Here is a 25,883-nt window from a genome sequence, read left to right as displayed (position 1 = left end):
CTCCAACATTTATCATTTTCTCTTTTTGACATATTGAAGAGTTTACTCATAAAGAGTGTTAGGGTTGCTCTGGGGGCCCCAAAATACCAACAAGCTGGGTCCTGCCAAATGAATTCCACTCAAGTATTCTCTCAGCCAAAGAAAAGTAAAGTTTATTAAAAGTTTGCTTGTATTAGACCCAGAATAAGTCTGTGCTAGGTCATTCTATGGCGCTCTTACAGACATGGAGACAAGATGAGGTCTATATACAGAAGGTTTTGGGAGGAATCTAGGGGTGGTCTAGAGGAGGAGTTTGGGGAGGTTCTTCAGGAGTTAATGAGGTCAATGAGTGATTAAGGGTGGTAAGTTGCTGGAGGCTACCGGGAGACTACAGATAATGGTGGGCTAGGCCAGTTCAAGGGTGGATTGATATTTTGATAGGCTCCAGGGTGGGAAGTCTAGTAACCTGGGCTCAGCCACAAAGTAAAGCTTATGGCCTTATGCAAATGCCTCATCAAATCAGAGGATTTAATCAGAGTCCAAGGGAGGTTCCCAGAGCCTGTATCTCAAGGACTCAAGGAGAGCTCAGGGGGCTCCCTCATCAATATTAGCCAATATATCAGTTCACTTTTAAAGAGGTTTAAAAAAAAATACAACATAAAAAATGGTACCTGGTGTACATTCATTAATTGCCAAATGAAGTCTTTGATAGAGATCCCAAAGTTTCTTCAAAATTCTTGGTCAAAACAGGTGGATACATTTATTGTGCTCTTAGTGAGTGGAGCCTGAAGGACTCTTTTCAAAAGAAGCAGACTCCTATGTCAGAAGAATCCTGACTTGTACCACTGTTATTTTTAACAACCAAAACTTCCATTTCCTTTCTCAGGGCAAAGTCTGTGGAGAAAGGACCTGTACTAAACAGTTTGGGTGTTTAGCTCTTCAACCTGTTTTTAGAACATGAATTCTACCAATGCACAATGGATGTCTGAGCTGCCTCCCAGACTCTGGGACATTCCTCTTCACCATCTTTCCATTCCAGGTAAGCAAACCCTCAGCTGGCATGTATCGATGTTTCTGATCAGGAAAGTGCTATTCAGTAGAAAAAGCACTATCTAGGAGTCAGATGACCTGTGTTTAAATGCTAGTTCTGAAACTCACTGAATCAGAGGACATGTGTTTAAATCTCACCTTTGAAATTTATTATCTGGGTAACCTTGGGCAAATCACTTTCTTTAAAAAAAAAAAAAGACAACTTAATCTTTCTGGACCTCAGTTTCTTCATCTGTAAAATGGGAAGGTTGTACTAGATAACTTTGATATCCCAGATCTAACAGGACCCCCATGATCATGTTCCCCACAAAACCTTCATTTCTCTATGTTAAAAGTAGCTAATTTTTCTAAGCTAAATGCATGATGGGCAGCTAGGTGGCACAATGGATAAAGCATTTAGGAAGACCTTGTTTCAAATCCAGTCTCAGACACTTATGTATTAACAAGGCAGTATTCACAATGCCTATGGCAATTATAAATATGCTATACCAGGCTCTCTACATAGGGGACAAAGCTAGAACATTTATTAAAATACCAAATGACTGAGTCCCCAAACCAGAAAGTCAAAGCCATCACAGTAGTTATGAAGGTAAACACCCACAATCTCAAACCTTTAAAACAGAACATGCTACCTCAGGCAAAGGACCTCCTTTCCTCACTCATGGCAACTGCTCAGTGTCCAGGAAGTGGGCTCCCAGCAGCTCCGGCCCCCACAGTTCCGGTCCCTGGCAGTTCTCAGCAGGAGTCCTTAGCAGAAATTCTGGCTAGCCACTGCTGCCAGTCACCTCAGGAATTCTAGCTTGGCTTCTGCTTCCTCTAGCTCCACCCCTTCCTGCTACATCAGCAAGTCCAATGGGGCATAGAAGATCTTTAAATCCCACAACCCTTACAACTTATTAGCTGTGTGACCCTGAGCAAGTCACTTAACTCAGTCTGCCTCAGTTTCCTCATCTGTAAAATGAGTTGCAGAAGGAAATGGCAAACCATTCCATTATCTTTGCCAAGAAAACCCCAAATAGAGTCATGAAGTCATTTCAGAACCGAAATGACCAAACAACAACAAATGTGTGGCATGGCTTTTCTCAAGGACTGATTCCTCTTCATGCCAAGACTAAAAACAGCCACTTTTGTGGTTTGCTCTCCTTCTCTGTGTCATTGCTGAAGGAAGGAGGTGTAGATGTTTATCAGCAGGTGGGGGATTCAGTATGTGGTGGGGACTCAGACTCTAAGACTTGTTCCCCTGCTGGGAGGGGGACCAGCACTGAGGGAACCAAGCAGACACCCAGACACCGTTCAAGACACTCTATATGAAGAAGATCCACCCCCTACTCCCATTAGGCCTGCTAGGTCCTTTGTCTTTTCCCCTTTTTATGAGGATTTGCATCACTTTCCTCTAGTCAAGCTCCACTGGCAAACTAAATCCATTGTATTCAGCACTCCCACCTAAATTCCTTTTCCAAGAGTCTGAGCAATCTGACTTCCTGATCTAGTCCAGCATTTGGAGTGTTTGCTCCCAGCTCCTCCCCAGTTTTGATACCAGAGAAGTGAGTGGACCCTTCCCAAGTGAAACATCATTCTGTTCTTGAGAAATTGGGTATAGGTGAAATGACTTTGCATGGTCATAATGATCACCACTTAGCAAAACACACAATTCAAGTTTCCGTTCAAGCATCATTTCTAAGCCAAGAGAGCACCACAGAGGAAGTCCTTGGCTTGCCTTTTCCTGTACAGCTTGGCTCTCTTGGCCACAGAGTGAGCTCTCAGTCAATGACTGTTGGCAAGGCCTCCGAGGTCACGTGTAGATGTCCTAAGTGCATGAGGTCCAAGGGGGCTTTGAGAACTCAGGCTTCAGGACACCTGACTATTTTGTCTAAGTAGGAGATTAAGGAAAAGCAAAGAGGCAGGTGATGTGGGAGTGATGAGGTATGGGCTCTGGGAGCCCCCTCAAGCTCTCCTTGAGTCCTCCAAGGTACAGGCTCTGGGAACCTCCCTTGGACTCTGATTAAATCATCCCATTTGATGAAGCATTTGCATGAGGCAATAAGCCTTACTTTGTGTCTGGGCCCAGACCTAGCCTAGCTACTAACTACTAACTACTAACTCTAGCCTAGTTACTAGCCTAGCCCTCCATTGTCCATCTACTTCCCACCTTTGAGCCTATGAAAATATCAATACACCCTTGAACTGGCCTAGCCCACCATTGTCTGTAGCCTCCAGGTACTTCCCACCCTTAGTCACTCATTGGTGTCATTAACTCCTGCTGAAGACCCTCCCCAAACGCCTACCCTAGACCACCCCCAGATTCCTCCCACAACCTTCTGGATATAAGACCCCATCCTGTCTCCATGTGTGTGAGAGCTCCATAGAATGACCTAGCACAGACTTACTCTGTGTCTAATGCAAGTGAACTTTTAATAAACTTTACTTTTCTTTGGCCGAGAGAAGACTTGAGCCGAATTCATTCGGCAGGACCCGGCATGTTGGTATTTTGGGGTCTCCAGAGCAACCCTAACCTCTTCAGGAGGGTAAGGGGTAGACGAAATAGAAGAAAAAGAGAGGCTTCGTTGCAAAGAAAGCAGTAACTCATAGAACTTCTTTCTAAAAAATGGGGATTTACACTCATCCTCTTAAAGAAATGCCCCTGGATGAAAAGAGGATAACAGGTGAATTAAGTGTTTAGTGATGATTATAAGGAGTGGCTAGGTGGTACAGTGAATAGAGCACCAACTCTGGAGTCAAGAGGACCTGAGTTCAGATCCAGCCTCAGACCCTTAACACAAAACTAGCTGTGTGACCTTGGGAAGTCACTTAACCCCAGTTGCCCTACCTTCCCCCCTCCAAGAAAAAAAATTATTATAGACACGGAATGTTTGAATTGGAAGGGCATTTAAAGGTAATCCAACCCTCCCTTCCCCTGTCTCCCCCATTTTATAGATCAAGAAACTAAGGCTCAGAGGAATTAAATGATTTATCCAAGGTCATATTGTTCTTAGTGGAAGAACTGAAACTAGAACTCGGCTGTCCTGACTCCCAAACCAGTGCTTATCCCCTTTCCCTCTGGGGATATTTCTTCAGTTCCCTCTTTCATGAGAGAAAGGGCAGCTAGGTAGTTCAATGGATAGAGTGCTGGGCCTGAATGGAAGATTCATCTTCTTGAGTTCAAATCTGGCTTCAGACACCCCTGAGCAAGTCACTTAACCCAGTTTGCTTAACTTAAGTTGCACTTAACTCGGTTTCCTTATCTGTGCGGAAATGTGCTGGGAAAAAAAATGGAAAACCACTCCAGTATCTTTCCCAAGAAAGCTCTAAATGATCTCACATAGAATCGGACACAACTAAACAACAAAACAACAAACAATTTCATGAGACAGCTTCCGGATCTTGACAAAAATGCCATTTCTCTCCAATAAACACGTGACCTCTCCTACCTGAGGTATGTACCCATTTGTCTGTCCTTTGGACTCTGCCTTCTTAGGACTCATTCCTCATTAGAAACATAGGAAGAGGAAAGAGGGAATAAGGAATAAAGAACTTCGCTGTTGTGAACACATGTCTTGAATACTTAAAAAAAATCTAAATGCTTTATTAAAAACAGCATTGAACATCCACTCAAACAGTTAAACACCTTTGTAACTATTTCCATTTAAATTAATTTCAATACATGCAGTTTCTATCTTTTTGATGATGGTGGCTAGGGCAAATTTCCTGGTGAAAAAAATCCTGGTGAAAAAGGGAAGAAATCTAGGTCTTTGAGCTGGTTGACCTGAGGATAAGGAACTGTTTTACACTTAAAGCATCACAGGACACATCACACAACCTTTTGATTGAGAAATGGAAGAACATCCTGAGCTTGGTGTGTGTTTGACTCATGATGATGATCTGAACCTCGTAACCCTTCTGCTGTGACTATAAAATAAATGTCTCAGACTTAGCAAAGAAGCAGTTTGTAGGAGTTGGCATCATTCCTGTTGTCTTAACTGCACTCTGGGGGAAAAGAGCCTGACAGAAAATGATAATATCCTGGTAAAATGCAGAGCTTACTAAACTTTGAGTCAGAAGGTCTTGGTTCAGACCTTATCTTGGCCATTTACTGGCTTTGTGACTATGGGGAAATCTTAATTTCTCAGAATATTATTTCCTTATCTGTTAAAAGGGGAAAATTATACTGGTACCATCTACTTCATGACAGTTGTTAGCTTAAATGAAAAAATGTATGTAAATTTCTTGAAACCTTTTAAGTTCTATGTATTTCTTATTAAATACTTTTCACTAACTTGATTCTTTTAGTTTGTGAATTGCAAAGAGTCTTGGACTTGGTAGTGAGAAAACCAGAGTTCTAATGTTAGCTTTGTCACCGATTAGTCATGTAATCTTTGACAAAGTTATTTCCCCTCTGTGTGTGTGTTTCTTGAAAAAGGGGGGTCAGACTAGATGTTTTTGTTAGTTCTTCTTGGGTCTAACAGTCAATGATTTTTTTTTTTTTAACAATTTTTATTTGTTGGGACAAACAAGAGCCCTTTTTTTCTATTTGCTCTGGACTATCCCAGCCCATTTATGAATCCTCTGCTTCTTCAGAAATCCCAAGGGAACAAAAATGAAAGTTTTAAAGAGTTTATTTAAAATCCAATCCTGGAGATGATGGTTCTTTTCTGGAGATGATGCCACTGTTCAGAAGAAGGCTCAATGTGAAAAAGGATCCCTGTACTTGCTACTGGATAATTGTTCAGTTCTGTGAAAGGAAACAGGCACCTTCTTCCTTCCTCTTCACTTTTCCCTCAGCAGCAGGGAGTAGAAGGGCAGAAATGGAAGATCAGTGCAACCAGGGGTCTCTCTGGGATCATGTAAAGAGGATCAGCTGATCTCAAGGCTTCCTCAACCAGTCGGGTCAAAGATTAGATAAAGTCCAGCTGCCCACGCTGGATAAGTGACCACAGCCATCATAATCCCGTTGACGTGATGCTAATGTGGGCTTCTTTATATGGTGTGGAGTTTTACACGTCTCTGACTTAACTATGGATCTACATTAAATTCTCCCTGGTGTTGTCCATTTGGCTTACTTTTTAGGGGCTCTGATTAGGGGCATTTAGCCTGGAAACTCATTTGATTCCTCCCTCCTGGTAAGGAGTGGATATCACAAACTCACCTCACCACCCATGTTTATTGTCCTTTTTATTAGTGTCAGGATATAGACATTTGATGACTTACTGCATAACTTTTTGGGGGGAGGGAGAATATTACCAATGGTAGAGATCAGGAAAGGGTTCCTGAGGGAGGCTGAATGAGCCTTGGTTGAAGTCAGGGATTCTCTGAGGCAGGAAATAGGGGGAAAGTACATTCTAGGCAAGAGGGGATAAAGCTCATGTAAAGAGGGACAAGAAGTAATTCACTTTGGGGGGGACATATGAAGAGCAGCAATGGGATCAATCCGGAAAGACAGGTTGGAGCCAGATTTTTTCATTTAGCTATGAAATGGAGATAATATGCTACCCATGCTACCTACCTCACAGTGTTTCTCAAAGAAAGAGCTTTGACAACTATAAGATGCTGTGGTTTGTAAATGTAAACTATTACATAAAAAATTTAATAGCATATTTACATGTATGTGGATGTAGCAGGAGTGAAGGGCTCAGAGCACGTGTATCAGAAAGGTGCCAGGATGCATCTCAGATCCATCCTTCCTCTTTAACGTATTTTGTTGTCGTCATTTCAGTCATGTCCAATTCTTTGCATATTTGGGGTCTTTTTTCCAATTTATTTATTTATTTTTCATTTTCAACATTCATTTCCATAAGATTTTGAGTTACAAATTTTCTCCCATCTTTCCCCTACCCCCCACCCCAAGATAGAGATTCTCCTGAATACCCCTTCCTCAAATCTGCTCTCTCTTATATCCTCCCCCATGCTCCCCCAACTTTCTAGTAGGGTAAGATAGATTTCTATACCCCAGTGCCTATAATATCTTATTTCCCAGTTGCATGTAAAAAAAACATATTTTTTAACATTTGTTTTTAAAACTTTGATTTCCAGAATCTTTCCCTTCTTCCCTTCTCACCCACCCCCACTGGGAGGACATGCAATTCAATATAGGTTGTATATGTGTAGTTATGCAAAACATTTCCATAGTAGTTATATTGTAAAAGACTAACTATATTACCCGCCATCCTATCCTGCTCCCAACTTATTCTATTTTCTACTTTGACCCTGTCCCTTTTCAAAAGCGTTTGCTTCTGACCAACCTCTCCTCCAATCTGCCCTCCTGTCTATCCCCCCTCCTATCACCCCCCTACTTTCCTGTAGGGTAAGATACCCAATTGAGTGTGTATGTTATTCCCTCCTTAAGCTAAATTCAATGAGAATAAGGTTGACCCATTCCCTTACACCTTCCTGCTCTTCCCCTCCATTGTAACAGTTTTCTCTTGCCTCTTTTATATGAGATAATTTACCCTAGTCTGTCTCTCCCTTTCTCCTTGTCTCAATATATTCCTCTGTCACCTCTTAATTTTACTTTTTAGATATCATTCTTTCATATTCAACTTATCCTGTGCCCTCTGTCTTTGTATACATGTATATACATATACACACACTCACATACATATTTATACACACATATACCCTCCTATATATACATATATATATATATATATATATATATATATATACACACACATATATATTCCCTTCAACTATCCTCATACGGAGAAAAGTCTCATGAGTTACAATTACCATTTTACCATATAGGAATGCAAATAGTTCAATTTTAATAAGTTCTTTATGATTTCTTTTTCCTGTTTACTTTCTCATGCTTCTCTTGCTTCTTGTATTTGAAAGTCAAATTTTCTGTTCAGCTTTGTTTTTTTTTTTATCAAGAATACTTGAAAGTCCTCTGTTTCATTGAATGACCATATTTTCCCCTGAAACATGATACTGTTTTTCTGGGTAAGTGATTCTTTGTTTAATCCTAGCTCCTTTGACCTCTGGAACATCATATTCCAAGCCCTTGGATTCCTTAATGTAGAAGCTGCTAGATCTTGTGTTATCCTGATTGTGTTTCCACAATAGTCAAATTGTTCCTTCCTGGTTGCTTGTAATATTTTCTCCTTGACCTGGGAACTCTGGAATCTGGCTATAATATTCCTAGGAGTTTTCCTTTGGGGATCTTTTTCAAGAGGTGATTGGTGAATTCTTTCAATTTCTATTTTGCCCTATGGTTCTAGATTATCAGGGCAATTTTTCTTGAGAATTTCTTGAAGGGTGGTGTTTAGGCTCTTTTTTTGATTGTGGCTTTCAGGTAGTCCAATAATTTTTAAATTATCTCTCCTGGATCTATTTTCCAGGTCAGTAGTTTTTCCAATGAGATATTCCACATTACCTTGTATTTTTTCATTTGTTTGCATCTGTCTTATAGTACCTTGATTTCTCATAAAGTCATTAGCTTCCATTTGCTTCAATCTAATTTTGAAGGAGTTATTCTCTTCAATGAGTTTTTGAAATTATTTTTCTATCTGGCCAATTTGGCTTTTTAAGGAATTCTTCTCCTCATTGGTTATTTGGGCCTCTTTTGCCATTTGAGTTAATCTATTTTTTTAAGGTGTTATTTTCTTCAGTCAGGCTGATGACTCATTTTTTTGTGATTTTCTTGCATCATTCTCATTTCTCTTCCCAATTTTTCCTCCACTTCTTTTACTTGATTTTCAAAATCCTTCTTGAGCTCCTCCATGGCCTGCAACCAATTCATATTTTTCTGGGAAGCTTTTGATGCAGGAGTTTTGACTTTATTGTCTCCTTCTGGTTCCATGTTTTGATTCTCTCTGTCTCCCCAAAAAGATTCTATGGTCTGATTTTGCTTCCTCTGTTTGCTCATCTTGCCAGCCAATTACTTGACTTTTGAGCTCTTTGCCATGATAGAATTCTGCTTCCAGAGTGGAGAGAGCTTTGTCCAAAATTTCTGGGGTTTTCAAAGTTGTTGTCAGAGCTCTTGTCAGAGCTATGAGAAGATTGCCCTCTCTACAGCCACCACAAGCTCTGGCACACTGGTGTTCCTCACCCCAGGACCACCAGCTAAGTCTGTGACCCAGATCCAAGCAGGTCAAAGCAAGAGTGATTACCCTCTGAATGGTTGCTTGGTCCCCCTATGATCTGAAAGCCAGGAGCCCTGAAGGCAGCCACAAGGCAGCAGCTGCAGCTGCCTCATTTTTTTTACTTTCTCTTTGGAGTTTATGGGTTGAAAGGTCTGGAAACTGCCACAGCTGCTGGTGATTAACTCTCCTGAAGTCTGCTCTGGCTGATCTGGGCTGTTAGTCTATACCAGCGCGGCTCATGGGGACTGTGATTGGCTCCCAACCTGGTGTGATAGACCCTTCTTGTTGGCCTACCAGGCTGCCTTCAGTGGGAGATTTGTTTCTCCCTCTCACTTTGTGGGTTCTGTAGCTCTAAAATTTGTTTAGAGTAAATTTTTTTTTTTACTGGCATTGGAGGTGGTTGGTGTGGGAGTTCAAGAAAGTTCCTGCTTTTACTATGCCATCTTGGTTTCGCCCCCCTCTTTGCATATTTGAAAATATGACATTTCAGGAAATGTCAGAAGCTGCATCTCATTTGGGGTTTTCTTGGTTTAGATTCTGGAGTGGTTTGCCATTTCCTTCACCAGCTCATTTTACAGTTGAGGAAACTGAGGCAAACTTGGTTAAGTGACTTGCCCAGGGTCACACAGCCAGTAAATGTCTGAGACTAGATTTGAACTCAGATCCTCCTTACTTTAGGCCCTGCACTCTGTACTATGTCACTTACCTGCCCTCTTATTTCATATATAGTACTAGGCTATATATGTGTGTGTGTACGTACATGTTTTATATACATATATAACACATATGTATACATATATACATGTGCATATATAGAACTATATATGACTATGTGTATATACTTGTGCAGGCCTATACATATGTATATTGTATATGTAATATATGGCATATATTGTGTAGGCTACTGCATATTTTTTATTAGAGATAAGACTTCCTCTTCTGTTTGCAGGGAGCCATGATACAATGACCTACTGCTTGAATAAGAAATCTCCGGTCTCTCAAAACGAATCAAAGCTCCTGCAGGTGTTAAATAAGGTGGTTCCTTGCATCACCCGTCCAGTGATATTAAAATGGTCAACAACACAGGTAATAAGGCTTTTAACGTTCTTAGGCTACTATGAACTGTTGGCTCTGGCACTGACACACACAGCTGCCATCCTTTCAGCGTCACTTAGGGATTTCATTGTCCAAGAAGCGATGATCATGGACAGAGGTGTTTTGGTAGCCATAAGGAAGAGCAGAGGGAAGGTGTGAGGCTGGGACAAGCCTGGGGGCTGTGTGAGGAGGTGTGCCCTTCTACCCTCCGGACCTCACTGTTCCTGTCCTTGCATAGAGGTCCTTTCAGTGACCTAGCTCTTTCAGTTGTATTTCCATCTGTGGGCCAAGCTCTTCTGATCATTTGTTCCACTTCTTGGGCTAACAATCATAATGATAAGTTATCCTTTATATGGCACTTTAAGGTTTACAAACTGCTTTACAAATATAACCTCATGTTATCATCACAGTGACCCTGGGAAGGAAGGAAACGGAAGCAGGCAGGTGAAGTGACTTGCCCAGGGCACACAGCTAGTGTCTGAGACTCCAGCTCCAGTGCTCTATCCACTGTGGCTGGTTACTTTTATGTTTTGTATGTCCCCGTCCAAGTACCTGATATTAGACACCGGTGCCCCTTTCTCTCTCGGATTCCAGGAAATCCTTCCTTCTTCTCTGAGTCCTTTTTTTAGATAAGCCTGTTTCCATGCAAACCTAAAAGTAGGCTCTGCTGTCCAGTTTAGAGTGTGTAACTGTTTTTTGTCTGATTACTGTATGGTGAAGAGGGGGCTTTTGGTTGGCTGCTGAGCTGGGACTAGGTATGCAATTCACCCAGCAGCTAAGTGAAATGGCCCTTTCACCACACAGTAATGAGACAAGAAAGGTAGAAAGAGGCCAGTTGTGAAGAGCTTAAAATGCCAAATAGTGTTTTTATAGTTGATCCTGGAGGTCACAGGGAGTCCTGCAGTTTATTGAATGACACGGTCAGAACTATGCTTTAGAAAAATCCATTTGGCAGCTGAGTGGAGGAGAGATGAGGCAGGAACCACAATTAAAAGATTATATTGCAATATTTTAGGTAAGAGGTAATGAAAGTCTCTCAATTACAGTGGCTCTGTAAGTGGAGAGAAGGGTCCACATGTGAGTTGTGAGGATAGAAACAAGATCTGACAACAGATTGGTTGTGTGGGGTAAATAGGAGTGAGGAATAGAGGTGGTAAGCCTGATGACTGAATATATGGCGATCTGCTTGGCAGTAACAGCAAAGTTTAGAAGAGGGGAGGGTTGGGGGAAGATGAGTTTTGAACACATTGAGTTTGAGATGCCTGTGGGACATCTAGTTTGAAATGCCCGAAAGACACTTGGTGATGCAGGACTGTAGCTCAGGAGAAAGACTAAGGCTAGATATATAGCTCTCAGAGTCGTCTATATAGTGTTGATAATTTGAACCATAGGAACTGATGGGATCATCAGGTAAGATGGTATAGGGGGAGGAGAGAAAGAAGGCCCATGACAGAGCCTTTGGGGACACCCACAGCTACTGGATGTAACAGGGATGAAGATTTAGCAAAGGAGGCCTAGTCACAAAGGTAACAGGAGAACCAGGAGAGAACAATCACGGAATCCTGGAGAGGAAAGAGAATCCGGGAATTGTCAAAGGCTGCAGAGACATCAAGAAAGATGAGGACTGAGGAAATAACATTAGATTACTAAAGGTGGAGACCACATATGGCCCTCTAGGTCCTTGGGAGGGCTCTTTTGATTGAGTCCAAGTTTTATAGAAGAAATCCTTTAATTAAGGGGATTCATTCTGTGAAGTTTGGATTCAGTCAAAGGGCCGCACTTGAGGACCTCTTAGAGGGCCATGTTGGCCTTGAGGCCACACGTTCCCCACCCCTGGATTAGGCAATTAAACGTCATTGGTAACCAGAGAGAGCAGTCTCAGTTGAATGATCATGTCAGAAAATGATATAATGAGAGACTGATCTCTAATTTAAATGCATCAGGGGTGATATTCCTCAGAAAGGAGCCAGAGTCATATCTAATTGTGGGATTGTGCCCCACTGTGGCAAATCAGGGGTTTCTCAGATCACCTCTGTATATAAAATGCCATCTTTGCCCTCTGTCTTAATTATCTCTGTCTTTCACTTGGATCATTCTTTTCCACTCATTTTTGGCTGGAGGACCTTGAGGGTAAATCCTCAGTTCAGATTTTTCTTTGTTTAATAACCTTTGGTTAAGACATTACCTGGAATCTAAGTATTTTTCTAACGCCTTCTGGGCCTAAGGGTCACCCGAGCTGTTGGATACAGCACTCCATGGGATCTTGAGGGCATCTTTCAGTAAGCAAACGATGAGGGAATTCTGTAGGTTTAGGTGTTTGTTTGTTTTTTGTTTGCCTAAAGTGCTTAAATTTTTTAAATTATGAGTTAATGAACACCAACAAACATCTACATTTTAATATGCAAAGAATGGGAAATAGGATTGTATTTAAAACCTTGAATCTCTACAATGTCTGCCTTGTTTTATTTGAAGTCTATAGTAAATCTATCACAATACTACCAATAATTACAGAGATTGTATCTTCTTATGAACTTCTTTCCTCTCTCCTCTGTGTATTTTTTAAAAAAATATTTCACTAAGGATCTTTTCTTTTGTATCATCATTACTATATAGCTTCCTTCCCCATCCTTCCTCCTTACTAGCTGTGACCATGGGCAAGTCACTTAGCTCTCTGAGACTCAGAAGGGTGGTGATTGGGGGCGGCTAGGTGGCTCAGTGAATAGAGCACCAGCCCTGGAGTCAGGAGGACCTGAGTTCAAATCTGGATTCAGATGCTTGACACACTTACTAGCCATGTGACCTTGGGCAAGTCACTTAACCCTAATTGCCCTCCAAAAAGCAAAAAAAAAGGGTGGTAATCTATATCACAGATAAAATCACAGTTCCTTCGTGGTTACTTCTACAGTAGCATTATTGTTCTTCTACTTCTACAGTAACATTATTGTTACTGGGTTCTATTCTTACAATACAGTGTGCCCTGCTAAGGCTCCAAAAGGTGCCTATGAAGGTACAAAAAATTGTTTTTTCTGTTTCACAGACTTCTGATGATGCAATTAATTATATGAATAACTGGGTGTTCCTTGCAGTGAACAAAAGTATTTATGGTGATCTCTACCTGGTAGGCACTGAATATAAATGAACAGCTGGATGCTGGAATCCGGTATTTTGATCTGAGGATTGCTCACATGATTGATGGTTCTGAGAAGAATTTGCACTTTGTACACCTTGTATATACAACGGCCTTAGTGGAGGTACTGAAATATGGTTTGAAACTGATGGAGAGTTAAGATCAGTTGACTTGTTATAAACTGAATTTTAATTGGGCCAGGAAACCTCATCTGGGTTTGGATTCATCAGATACCATTTTGGGTTTTTTAGATGTATCCTGTTGGAAAAATAAAGGTATTTGACCTTTGATCAATCTTGGTTCTTAAATCAACATTGATTTCCAGGGAAACAAACCTCATGTGAAGAGGATTGATTTTCTAAAAGAATGTGCCAGCTTCTTCCCAGTGTCCACGTTCTTCCTTGATAGGAAGTTAAGTGATGTAGGAAGCAAAGTACCTTTTACATCCCAGTATTTATTATACTGGCAGAGCTCTCTAGTCTAGTAAAAGAAAAACAACTATGACACATGTTCTTTGTTCTGAGTCTAAATAGGCTTATGGAGGGAGAGGAGATCTTGTTATTTTTCCCCTGAATAGCAGCAGGGAGGCTCACAGGTCACAAAAGGGAACACGCAAGGTTCTGAATAAGTGGAGCAATCAATTCACCCCACTGTGTGACTTTCCCCATGGCTTTGAGAGGTGGGTGGAGAAATGCTGACTTTGATGGCTTCAGAAATGGTCAGCATGGGAATCATGACTAATCTCAGCCCAGGTGGTAGAGTCTTCTTTCCCCTTTAACCTTTCTCAGTATGGAAGTGGGAGTTTAGTAGAATATATGTTGGCAAAAGAACATGTGCAGGAAAGCAAAGAAAGGACATCTCCTGCGGTCTGAAACCTGGTTCCCATAGGGCTATGTTTTCTATCTTTGCCTTTCATAAATAAAATCTGTTCAAGGTTTAGATGGTTGAAATATAAGGGCATCAGATTTTTGTTTCCTTCTCAATTTCCTGTCAGTAAAGGGTATAATTTCCAAGTCTGTTCTTGTTTGCATTGAAAAGAGGGATTAACTCCCCGAAATCTGGCTGCAGGACATCATTTATACCTCTTGGACTGATGCAGGAACCCAGTGAATTACTTGCCATTTCTAATGTGGACACTTTGAAGAAATGTACTTAGAACATTTTCTATATAGGTCTTTAAAATTCTCCACTGCCATGAGCCAATGAATTTCTATTTATTGACCTTTCAAGGTTCAATGCAAAATCCCCTAAACTGACCTGACCTTGATGGAGCAGCAAGACTACGCTGCAATTTTTATTTTATTTAATTGCCAATCACTCTTATTCAAGCTGGCTTTGTGTTTTATTGTTACATGTAACTGTTTAGGCTGGAAACTGAACAAAAGTACAAATATAAAATTTTGATAATAAGGGCAGTAACTTGACAGTTTGGAGACTCAAAATTATTTAATGGTTTCAACCTAAAGTAGGGATTATTTTCTCAATGTTGAGCTCTATTTGAGTCTTTTAAATGTGTTTTGTTTTGAATTTTTCTTCCTTCACAGGATACTCTAACAGACATTTCAGAGTGGTTACAGAATCACCCTAAGGAGGTGGTAATATTGGCCTGCAGGAATTTCGAAGGAATGACTGCTGAACTTCATCAATATCTTGTCACTTGTATAAAAAACATTTTTGGAAAAACACTGTGTCCCAGAGGTGTAAGTAAAATATTTCATATTCCTCAGTTTATAAAGTTGGTTGGTTTTTCTATTGATTGGGTAAGAAAATTGGATTGGGAAAACTCTAGATGGGAGATAAAGAAAATCTCAACTCGGGCCGCTAGGTGGTGCAGTGAATGGAGCACCGCCCTTGGAGTCAGGAGGACCTACCTGAGTTCAGATCGACCTCAGACACTCAACACAAAAAATAGCCATGTGACCTTGGGCAAGTCACTTAACCCCAACTGCTCTCCAAAAAGCAACAAATAAATAAACAAACAAACAAACAAATAAATAAATAAATGAATGAATGAATGAATGAGTAAATAAATAAATAAATAAGAGGAAACCTTAACTCCGAAGGAAGAAGACATAAGGCAGACTGGCCCTGGCTGCAACTCTCTCTGACACTAAGATTAAACTGCTGAGCTATAGTGATAAAACACTAGCCTCTATCTGGATGTGTAAGAATAGGAACTCCTTATTTATGCAGGAAGATCTTGGTGGCCCTCAAAAGAAAAAAAAAAGAATCAGAGCAACCAATTAGTTAAAGTAGTTCATACAGAGAACTGACAACACTTTCTGTAGCATAACTGAGTGGGCCCAGCTCCAAGAAAGAAGAATGAATTGAATAGCCAAAGTTAAACCCTTAGGTGGTTCCTGTGTGTTTAACACAGTAGGTACTTAATAAATTCCTTCCTTCCTTCCTTCCTTTCTTCCCCTGGCAAATATAAATGTAGAATATTCAAACATTCAGCTTCTTTGGTTTTTGAGAAGCTTGTTGAGTATTTGGATGCCAAATTAAAAACCTAGTAGAACTTGAAGCAATATGATTTTCATCACCTCTGAATTAGAGGTCCTGTGTTCAAATCCCACCTCTGACACTTACTACCTATGTGACCTTGGATTTAACCTTCCTGGGCCTTAGTTTCCTCATTTCTAAAATGAGGGAGTTGAATTAGATGGCTTCTGAGGTTCTACATCTATGATTTTATTAACCTAAACATGTAATTGAAAATTCAAAATATATTTATTCATGGAACACATAGTTAGGAGATGGAAGAGAATTTAGAGTTATTAGTCCAACCTCCTCATTCTGCAGATGAGAACTATAGAAGCCCAAAGAATGGAAGTGTCTTGTTCAAGTTCATATAGTAGTAAGTGGCAGAGCAGGATTCGAACCTAAGTATTCTGACCCCAAATCTAGTGCTCTTTTCATTGTCATTCAATTTTTTTTTTTAGGAATTCCAATTTTATATTGTTAAATGTGCAAGTGTATATGTATTCCAAGTGACTAAAATTAGAGCTTTTTTGTACTTAAAGGGATAAAACCCTCAGCAATCCAGAAAAAATTCAGTCTCTGAAAGCTAGACAAAATTTTTACAGTAAACAGTTGAATAATCTTCTGCCAAAGTCCTCATGATGCTGTGGAAGAAACTTTGGGTTCACAAAGACTTCGGTAGTAGAATGTAAGTTTTTCCAGGTCCCAGTAAATGAAGAGGATTAAAGTTTTCACCTGGTAATATACTGTTTCGGTTACATGACATGTTGTGGCGGAACCGTCTCAAAGAATTCAGAGTAAGACCACCTCTAATCCAAGTATAGGTGTTTATTGAGATTGATGCCTCTCATGGTGCCGGCTAAATTCCAAGAGCAACCAGCAACTTCAGAGAGAGCAAGATGGATTTTTATAGGATAAACATGCAATTACATAGCAGAAACTATGAATATTAAAAAGGCAGGAGGGGTTTGTTAAGGGATTGCGTAATAGGGGAGGGGTCCCAGCTTCAGTAGAATTGCACATGCAATTATCAATACATACAGAAAAATCCATTGGAGGTATGTATGATAATGATATAGCATAACATAACAACATATGACATATTTATTATATATTATATGTAATGTAATATAACATAATATGATATGGTATGATAGGATATAATGTCTCTTTATGTCACAAGTTCACCTGAAGGACAGCTTTTGCAATTACTGTGTAGGTACTTAGGGAAAGTCGTCTCTTCTATTGTTTTGGGGTCCACATCCTGCTGAGTATTGTGTTCTTGTTTGAGAATAAATGGTTGTGGTTGTGGTTGAGCTCATGGACACACCTGCTATCTCTGTGGAAAATATGAGGAATGGGTCTGGGGGCAGTGGCTGGGATCCCATCACATGGACACACCTGCTGTTTCTGTGAGAATATGAGTTCACGGACACACGTGTTGTTCTAGTGAGCAGTGAGGCATATATGAAGAAGTTAGGATATGGGCAGTGGTTAGGTGGGGACATTAGGCCTGTTGTTCAGTGGGGCCTATAAGGAAGCTAGAATACTGGGACTGGGAACAGCTTTATGAAGATTCCATCAGTACTGCTATATGTCTGTGTCTGCCATTGGTGGACCAGCAAAACTGAGAGCAGAAAAGCTGAATGGTGGCTATGAAGGGATAGATTATTTTTTGGTCACAGCAACTCACAAAACACATGTTCAAAGGCACTAAGGCAGGGGTGGGGAACCTGCAGCCTCGAGGCCACATGTGACCCTGTATGTCCTCAAGTGTGGGCCTTTGACTGAATCCAAACCTCCCAGAACAAAGTCTGGATTCAGTCAAAGGGCCACACTTGAGGACTGAGAGGGTCACATGTGCTTCAAGGATGCAGGTTCCCCACCCTTGCCTTAAAATCATGGAATAAGGAATGGAGCTATAGGAGACTGCCTTGGTGGGGAAAGTGTCTTTACCTGTGAAATAACGGAAACTTCTGAGTTTTTAGGTAAGTTTAATTATACATATAACTGGTATAAGGGAAAGAGGAACAGAATAAACATTTATAGAGTGCTCACTATGTGCTGGACATTGTGCTAAACACTTTTTACAAAGATTAGCCCATTGGATCTTCACATCAACCTTGTGAAGTAGGTAATATTATTATCCTCATTTTATAGTGGAGGAAACTGAGGCAAAGTGGTTAAGTGACTTGCCCAGGTTCACACAGACAATAAAAGTCTGAGACCAGATTTGAGTCTTCCTGACTCCAGGCCTGCACCAACAGCTTCACAAGACATTCCTATGTTTTGTTGGTATGCACACTACGTCCTGGAATCCTCTCAGGGTGTTAAAGGAGTTCCTTTTGTTTTTAGCTGACGTGGCAGGATGTTTTGATTAGTTGGCCTTCCCCCTGCTCCATAACTGTTCCAAGGATGTACTGTAATGCTAATAACACAGCAGCCCTGGTGATGTGAGTGGCAGGGCCACTGAGTAGGCAGTGGGAAGCCATTCAGTGAAAGAGTTTCATGAAGAAAATTGCATATAAATATCTACAAAATAAATACAAGTAATTTTGGGGGGGCGTTAAGGAGGGGGCTAGCAATCAGAAAAGACTTTGTTCAGATACTATTGTCTGCACAGAAATTTGAAGAGAACAAAGGCTTCTAAGAAAAAATGTGCTGTGTGCTTGGAACACTACTTCTGTGACCTTAAATAAGTCACTTTACCTTTCTAGGGTGATTTCTTCATCTGTAAAATGAGAGGGTCATATTAGGTGATCTCCTAGGTCCCTTTCAGTTCTAAATCCGATAAGCCTATGCCCACAGAGCAAGTAATTAAGCAGAGTACTCTCAATGTGGTCTGTAAACCTAAAAGCAGGATTTGTTGTGGTTAACATATGACCCAGATAAAAAACCCAAAGGTTATTGAAAGCTCCTTGCATGTGCAATTATTTTCCTATCACATTTTATAGTGATGTTTTATCCAAGTTCATATACAGCATGATATGTTTAATAAACTCCAACAATGTGAGCATACTGTCCCACTCTTCTCAATTTTCTGCATAAACTTCTTTCATAGGTTGCTGATTTTTTTCAGGGCCCTCAAAAACTTTCCACATAAACAAGGAGTCTCTAGCAGTCATCTAGTCTCTAGTCATCTAGAGGCTAGTGTTTATTATGATAGCTCAGGAGTCTAATCTGAATGACAGCCCTTTTCACAGGAGTTAAGGGTCATCTTGCCTTACATCTTCCTCATAAGGATTTGGGATTCTCTCCATTTCATGTATGGGGGTTTCTCAAGTCAATGGGATCATAATTAGATATAGTGTGACATGGGATGATGGAGTGTTCCTATCCCTTGTATAAATTCACACACACACACTGTTGCAGCAAGCACCCCAGTGTCCCCAGGGTGCCTGCTCACACAGGTTCTTGGATCTGCTTTGTTAAAGGAAAGCAACTCAAAATGGGTTAACAAGCTTACTTTAATCAGGCAGACATATATCGTTTACCTTGTTCAGGAGAAAAGGTCAGCACCCTGAACCTCAAAGTATACAGGCATAATTATCAAGACAGAAACATCAAGTAGACAGATTTCCAAACTGTCCAACCATTACATCCATACCCAGTCAACATCTGGGTTTCCACATTCTGGGTTTTTCAAAGCCGGGGGACTCTCAACAACGGCTTCCCAGAATTCAGATCAAATCACAGAACACTTCTCAAAGTGAGTCCCAAAACAAAGCTACACATCAGGGCTTATATAGCCTTCTCCTGGCTCAGAGAATGTAACAACCTTTTTGACCCACTGGCCAATCAAAAAGTATCTTCTGAAAAACAAGCCTCCCTCCCCAGGCTTCTGGTGCACTTTAGCCTAGGGGCAGGGAAGATCTTTAAAATTTACATTCGCATTACACACACACACAAAACAAACAACCCTTTTATGCTTTTAAGGATAGGTAGTCTCAGTGAGGTCTTGTGATATATTAGAAATATACATTTTTGTTAAGTATGGTTTTTCTTCATCCATATGTAGTGTGAAATCTTGTGCTTTTTCTTTGGGTTTGTTTTTTTATCTCCTAATTCTTAGGCTCTAACAGAGGCAGAAGTAAGGTGCCTCAGCAGGCTAAGAAGAAAGGGACCAAAGACTCAATAGAAACGCATAAAATAGATCAAACAGTAGTAAGACATAGTATGTGATATAATTGTATATATTTATACAGAGCTTTACAGCTTTGATAGGCAGTGAGCCATAGTGGATAGAGTTCACTTGGAAGTCAGGGAGACCTGTTCAAGATTTGCCTCTGACATGTACTGGCTGTGTGACCCTGGGGATGTTTCTTGATCTCTCAGAGCTTTGTCCAGCTTTTCTAAAACCAGCAGAGAAGGTGCTGGTCTGCTCTGGTAGAGGAAATTTCACATACTAGTGTAATCCCATGTCCGATCCCTATTCCTAATCCAGAAGCCTGAAGTCAGGAAGACCTGAGTTTACATCTAGCCTGGGACACTAGCTGTGACCCTGGGCAAGTCACGTAACTACCTCGGTTTCCTGAACTGTAAAATGAGGAAAATAATGGTACCTACCTCCCTTCCTGTTAGGAAGATGATAAAATAATATTTGTTATTTGATACTGTTTGGCACATAGTAGGCACTTCCTACATCCTTTCCTCCCTCCTTCCTTTCTTCCTTTTGTTCCTCCCTCCTCCCTTCTCTTCCCTTTTACAATGAACAAAGTACTTTTGAATAAATTAGCTTCTTTGACTTTGACAAAACCCCCATCAGGTAGGCAGGACAGGAGTATCCCTATTTCACAGATGAGGTGAAATAATGTGTCCAAGAAAACACACAGCAGATATCACGACCAACATTCAAACTTAAGTCTAAGGATTCTAAATTCAGTCTTCTTTCCATTCCATCACAGTTGCGGCCTGTGTAGTAAAAGCTTATATATTTGAATAACTTCCAATCTTGATCCTAGAGGTCAACTGGGAGCACTGGATGAGAGTTTCACATAGGCAGATTTCAACTCAGTATAAGGAAAACTTCCTAATAACTAGAGCTATCCAAAATTGAATTGCACTGTCTCGGGAGGCAGCGATTCCCGTTTAGGGATTGTTTGGAGGACGGCCTCTTAAGTCTCTTCCAATTCCGAGATTGTCTGACACAAACATTCCTTATTTCTGGAGAATATGCCTGCATATTAAGCCCTTGTGAACCTGAGGTTGCTATTACAACAATATTGTTTTTGGTAATTGCTTTAGGTAGAGTCTAACAGATGTGATTTGGTGTTGTGAGGATATAACTTTATTGGTAAGACTCTGACATTTGGATTATGTAGTGCTATAATCAAAACAAGTATTATTTCTAATAGTGATCCTTTTTGAGGAAAACCAATTTCTCTTGTAATTATGTGCCCGAAATTCTTCTGTTTTTTTTTTTAAAGGAAAACATCCAGGTAAACACTGTCAACACAGGTGAAGTCATTTTTGCATTATAGAGAATTAAAATGCTTTTTGAGAGGTGGACATATGAACTCCTCTACACCCATGACTTTTGGTTATCAGTAACTTTCCCGATTTTGAATGCCTTTTAGGAATTGTTGACACTGAAGCATCTGTGGAGACATGGTTACAGGGTTATTGTCTCATACGAAGATGAGATTACTATGCATAGGCACAAAGAGCTATGGCCTGGAATTCCATATTGGTGGGGAAATAAAGTGAAAAGAGATGATCTGATCTGTTATTTGGAATCAATGAAAGAATCTGGACGCCCAGGTAAAACATTTATTTTTTATATTTTTTTAAAGCAATCAGGGTTAAGTAACTTGCTCAAGGTTACACGGCCAGGTGTTTCTGGGTGGGTGCTAAGTGTCTGAGCCTGGGATTCGATCCCCAGGGCATATCGACACTGGAGCCAGTGCTCTTACTCGCTGAGCCACCTGGCCACCCCTAAAACATTTATTTTTATAACATTATTTTCAGGAATACTCCGGTGTTTTTTGATCCACTGATTTTTAAGTGTTTGGACGGTAAGTCATGTTGGTGTGTTTTTGAGAAGCAAAACTTGAAACAATGAGTTGGCCAATCTGATGCAGGGATGACATTAGCAGGAACTTTAATGTTACAGAGGCCGTAGCAGATTCAAAGTTTATGTTGGACTGTACCACTATGAAGTCTATATGTCTCATTCTCATGCACTAATCAAGAAATAGTTACTGAGTGCCTGCTATGCTTAAGGAGCTGTTAGGTTATGTAGTAGGCAGAGAGTTAAGTAGGAGGCAGCCACATGGCTCAGTGGATGGAATGCTGGGCCCGGAGTCAGGAAAACTTAAGTTCAAATCTGGCCTCGGACACTCACTGTGTGACCCTAGGCAAGTCACTTAACCTCTGCTTGTCTTAATCCATGGGAGAAGGAAATGGCAAGAACGCCCCATGGACAGTATTGGTGTGCTGTGATTCTTGGGGTCACAAAGTGTAGGACATGAGTGAATGACTGGAAAACAACATGTTATGCAGTGGGTAAATACATATGACTACTGACATAATTCTAAAGCTATTCCATGTATAATTTAGATTTGACTGGTCAATGTATTTAAAAAACAAACAAAAAAAGTGACTTCCAAGAAAACACATAACAAACCTGGCCAGTCTGGACCATGAAGAAAAATAGTCATGGCACTGAGGAATAGATGAAAGCCAAATGTCCATAGTCACACTTGCAGTGGGCATTCAGTAAATATTCATTGGTTCTAAATTTGGAGGCAATGCTCTGTGTACGTGGGGGGCAGTGGTTCAGAAACAAGTCCTTGCTTTTTTGATTCGTGACCTTAGCTTTTTCAGTCAGTGAGCTAGAGGACCATGTTTAAAACTGCAAAGAAAGACTTCACAGATCATGATTTTAGAGCTGGGGGGGTCCTTGGAGGTCTTGTTTTGTCTTTTATGGTTTTATAGGTGAGATAAATGGGACCCGAACTAGACTGAGTGATTTGTCTAAGGTCACAGGCTCATGTGCAGCAGGAACTAGAACTCAAGTCTAGTGTTCTTTCCAACTGTACCGCACAGCCCCAACTTCACAGCATTCTTTCATCATCACTCCACACTGCCAGCAGCATTCAGCAGAAGCCTTCAACTTCTTTGATAGTAATTACTTGTCTATAGCATGATGTTTTTGACTTCCAAGAAATTGGATGAAAGTGATGGCTGCCTTACTTTCACTTTTCAGGGCCATGGACCTAGAGACATTTATTTTCCTAGAGTTTTTTTTCCTCATTTTATTTTTTTTTTTGGGGGGGTTTCTCCTCACTCCCCCCATTTATTATTTATTTTTACTTTTCAACATTCACTTCCATAAGTTTTAAATCTTCTCTCCACCCCAGATGGCTTATAATCTGAGTCCTATACGTACATTTCAATTAAACACATTTTCAAATCAGTCATGGAGCATAGAATTTTTTTTTTTTTAAGCAATCGGGGTTAAGTAACTTGCTCAAGGTTACACGGCCAGGTGTTTCTGGGTGGGTGCTAAGTGTCTGAGCCTGGGATTCGATCTCCAGATTTTCTCAACACTGGAGCCGGTGCTCTTACTTGCTGTGCTACCTGGCCGCCCCTGGAGCATAGAATTTTAACAAATTATTTTCCTATAGAGTTAACACAATTCACTAAGAAGATAAGACTACTAGTCCCCAGCTTCTGTATGGAAACAAAGAGACCCCCAAAACATGGAGAAAAAATGGGTAGACAAAGGGGTAGAATAATTTGTTGGCTTAGGTGACATATAACAAACAGATGCATAATTTTCTAACATTTTCTTGTTTCAGATGAATTGTTTGTTGCAGGAATTAATCTTACTGAAAACTTTCCATATATTATGGCCCATCCATCTGGATCACTGAAGAAGATGACTTTGCCTAACCTACCATACCTGAATGCATGGGTTCAGAAACAGTGTCCCGGGCCAGGGACAAAGTGCACCAATATCATTGCCGGAGACTTCGTAGGATCTGACAGTTTTGTCAGTGATGTCATTGCTCTTAATCAAAAACTTCTTATAGACTGACTGTGTTCCTTTTTTTGTTTTGAAATGAGGTATTCAAGTTCCCTCTTTGTTGACTGATTTTTAATTGTTCTAGGTTTTTTTTTTGGAGTTTCTGATTGGACAATGGAATGGAAAGGGGGCTGAGTAGAGGCAAGCAGTAGTGGCCGTAGAACAGAAATCCTGGGAATTCTAGCAATCAATGCCTGGCTTTGCCTCTCAGACAAGCCAATGATTCTTTAGGTTTTCCAAGTGAGTTTCATTTTACTTAAGGATATGACTATAGTGTGGGCACTCCCTCCACGTAGAGAGTTTAATGGACTGCTCTGGCTATCTCCTAGTGCCCCACCTTCTGGTCATGCCTCTCCAAATTCAGACTGTTGTTAGCCTTGTACTTAAAAGCCTTTCAAGCTGCCAGAGCCTGGCTTCAAGAAGTTGAGGTCACTTACATTCTACAATAATGCATCCAAATAGGACTCTAGTGGAAGAAATGATTATATAATATATACAAATAATTATGGAAAATTTATAAGAGGGTGAACCATCTGGAGCTCCTAAGAAAAGGTTTGCATGAATTTAAATTCTCTGTTCAGTCATGCTAAATACTGCAGAATCCTTGGTATAAAAGACTCACTTATATACTTACATACTTCAGTTCTTTAAAAGACCACCAGAACAGCATTTTGACAGCCACAAAAAATGAGTCCACAGGTCCGACTGAATGTGAAAAGCTTTTTATTTTCTTGTTGGACAAGTACAATTGTCTTGGATTTCTCCTCAGAATTTAACATTCATAGATTGTTTTTTGCTTCATTAGAAATCCCTGTTGACTTTCCTCTTCCCTGGCCCTCGAGGCTTGCCTCCGGCTTAACTGATTTGCTTCAGTGTTTCCAAGTTGTATAATGGAACAAATTTCTTGGGATGTTTGAGAACAATTTATTACATAGATTAAAGATGTTAATAAATTCATTCTTATTCCTAGAAATTTTATTATATTGTATAAGCAATATTCGAAACATATCCCCATTACATTATACCAGTTTCTAATGAAACTCTCTGGCATATCCATCTGGAGTCCTAATGAAAATGACCAGCTTCCTGTATATGAATTTGTGGGAGCAGTGATCATTATTTCTTTAATGAACTTTCTTCTTTCTCAAATCCCACGTCGTTTTGTTTATGAAAGTACTTTTTCCTCCTGACAATGTCCCCTTTTGCTCCCACCTAGACTCTATTTACTATTCTCATGCAGTTAATCAAAATGCTGCTTCAAATCTTCGTGCTTTCCATGAATTCCCCAGCAACCCCACAGATCCCCTTTGCTCTTCTCTGAGCATCCTTGAACTTGAGCTCTGTGTACCCTATCTAAAGTCGAAATTTTGCCCTCATAATTATTTTGGTTGTTTTTCAAGGTTTTTTTTTTTTAACCCCTTGCTTTTATCTTGCACTCAAACACTCATTCCCTGTATTCACATACCTATGTGTCCAAGTTTCAAAAACGAAAAGGCTACATTACCTCATTTTATTTCTGTAGCTTTAAGATGCTGTGACTTTAGGGTTTTTGGCAATAGAATAAAAACGAGTTGTCTATTATTTCATTTTCCTTACAAGAAGGAATGTTTTGGGCAGGCTCCAGAAGACCAGTGATGAAGTCTGCTTTCTGCCTCTTGATAAGAGATGATGTTCTAGAGGGACAGAATGAGGCAAACATTTCTGACATAGCTAATGTGTGGATCTGTTTCTTTCGTGTGATGCTATTTATTTGTTATAGGAGATGAAGGTGTTCTTGGGTGGAGGAGTTTGATATCATGGGGAAAAAAAGAGGGTCAATGAAACAATTACAAAATACACGGAAGAAAGCAGAAGGAAGTTTAGAGAGAGACACAGACAATCAGGATGGCATTGGAGTTACTGTTAAATTTATTATGTATTTTTAAAAACACAAAACAGATCCACGGTTTCACACAGAAATTCTCTTTTCTTGTTTTTCACTGTAAATGGAAATTATTTTTGTTTATGTTGGACAAATTCATAATAAAAAATTTAAAATTAAAAA

The 25,883-nt window shown here is 40.2% G+C and overlaps 1 protein-coding gene across 2 annotated transcripts in view; it reads left to right on the top strand.

Annotated features, from left to right (window-relative positions):
* Positions 1 to 25,883, top strand: part of PLCXD1 (phosphatidylinositol specific phospholipase C X domain containing 1) — a 39,149-nt gene extending 13,266 nt beyond the window's left edge. The window contains exons 2-7 of one of the 2 annotated variants that reach the window (XM_069072912.1): positions 866 to 1,018; positions 10,057 to 10,193; positions 13,325 to 13,453; positions 14,874 to 15,029; positions 21,387 to 21,570; positions 23,613 to 25,883. In XM_069072912.1, coding sequence (XP_068929013.1) covers positions 937 to 1,018; positions 10,057 to 10,193; positions 13,325 to 13,453; positions 14,874 to 15,029; positions 21,387 to 21,570; positions 23,613 to 23,851 — 927 coding nt within the window. In that variant the 5' untranslated portion in view covers positions 866 to 936 and the 3' untranslated portion in view covers positions 23,852 to 25,883. The remainder of the gene's footprint in view (positions 1 to 865; positions 1,019 to 10,056; positions 10,194 to 13,324; positions 13,454 to 14,873; positions 15,030 to 21,386; positions 21,571 to 23,612) is intronic. The other variant, XM_069072913.1, reaches the window with a different exon arrangement.

This window comes from Petaurus breviceps, unplaced genomic scaffold, assembly GCF_028583685.1.
Source record: "Petaurus breviceps papuanus isolate PSGF00001 unplaced genomic scaffold, PetGlider_PUasm1.0 90849, whole genome shotgun sequence".
Taxonomy (NCBI): domain Eukaryota; kingdom Metazoa; phylum Chordata; class Mammalia; order Diprotodontia; family Petauridae; genus Petaurus; species Petaurus breviceps.
The sequence above is the reverse complement of the archived record's forward strand: the minus strand, read 5'-3'. Positions and strand labels throughout refer to the sequence as shown.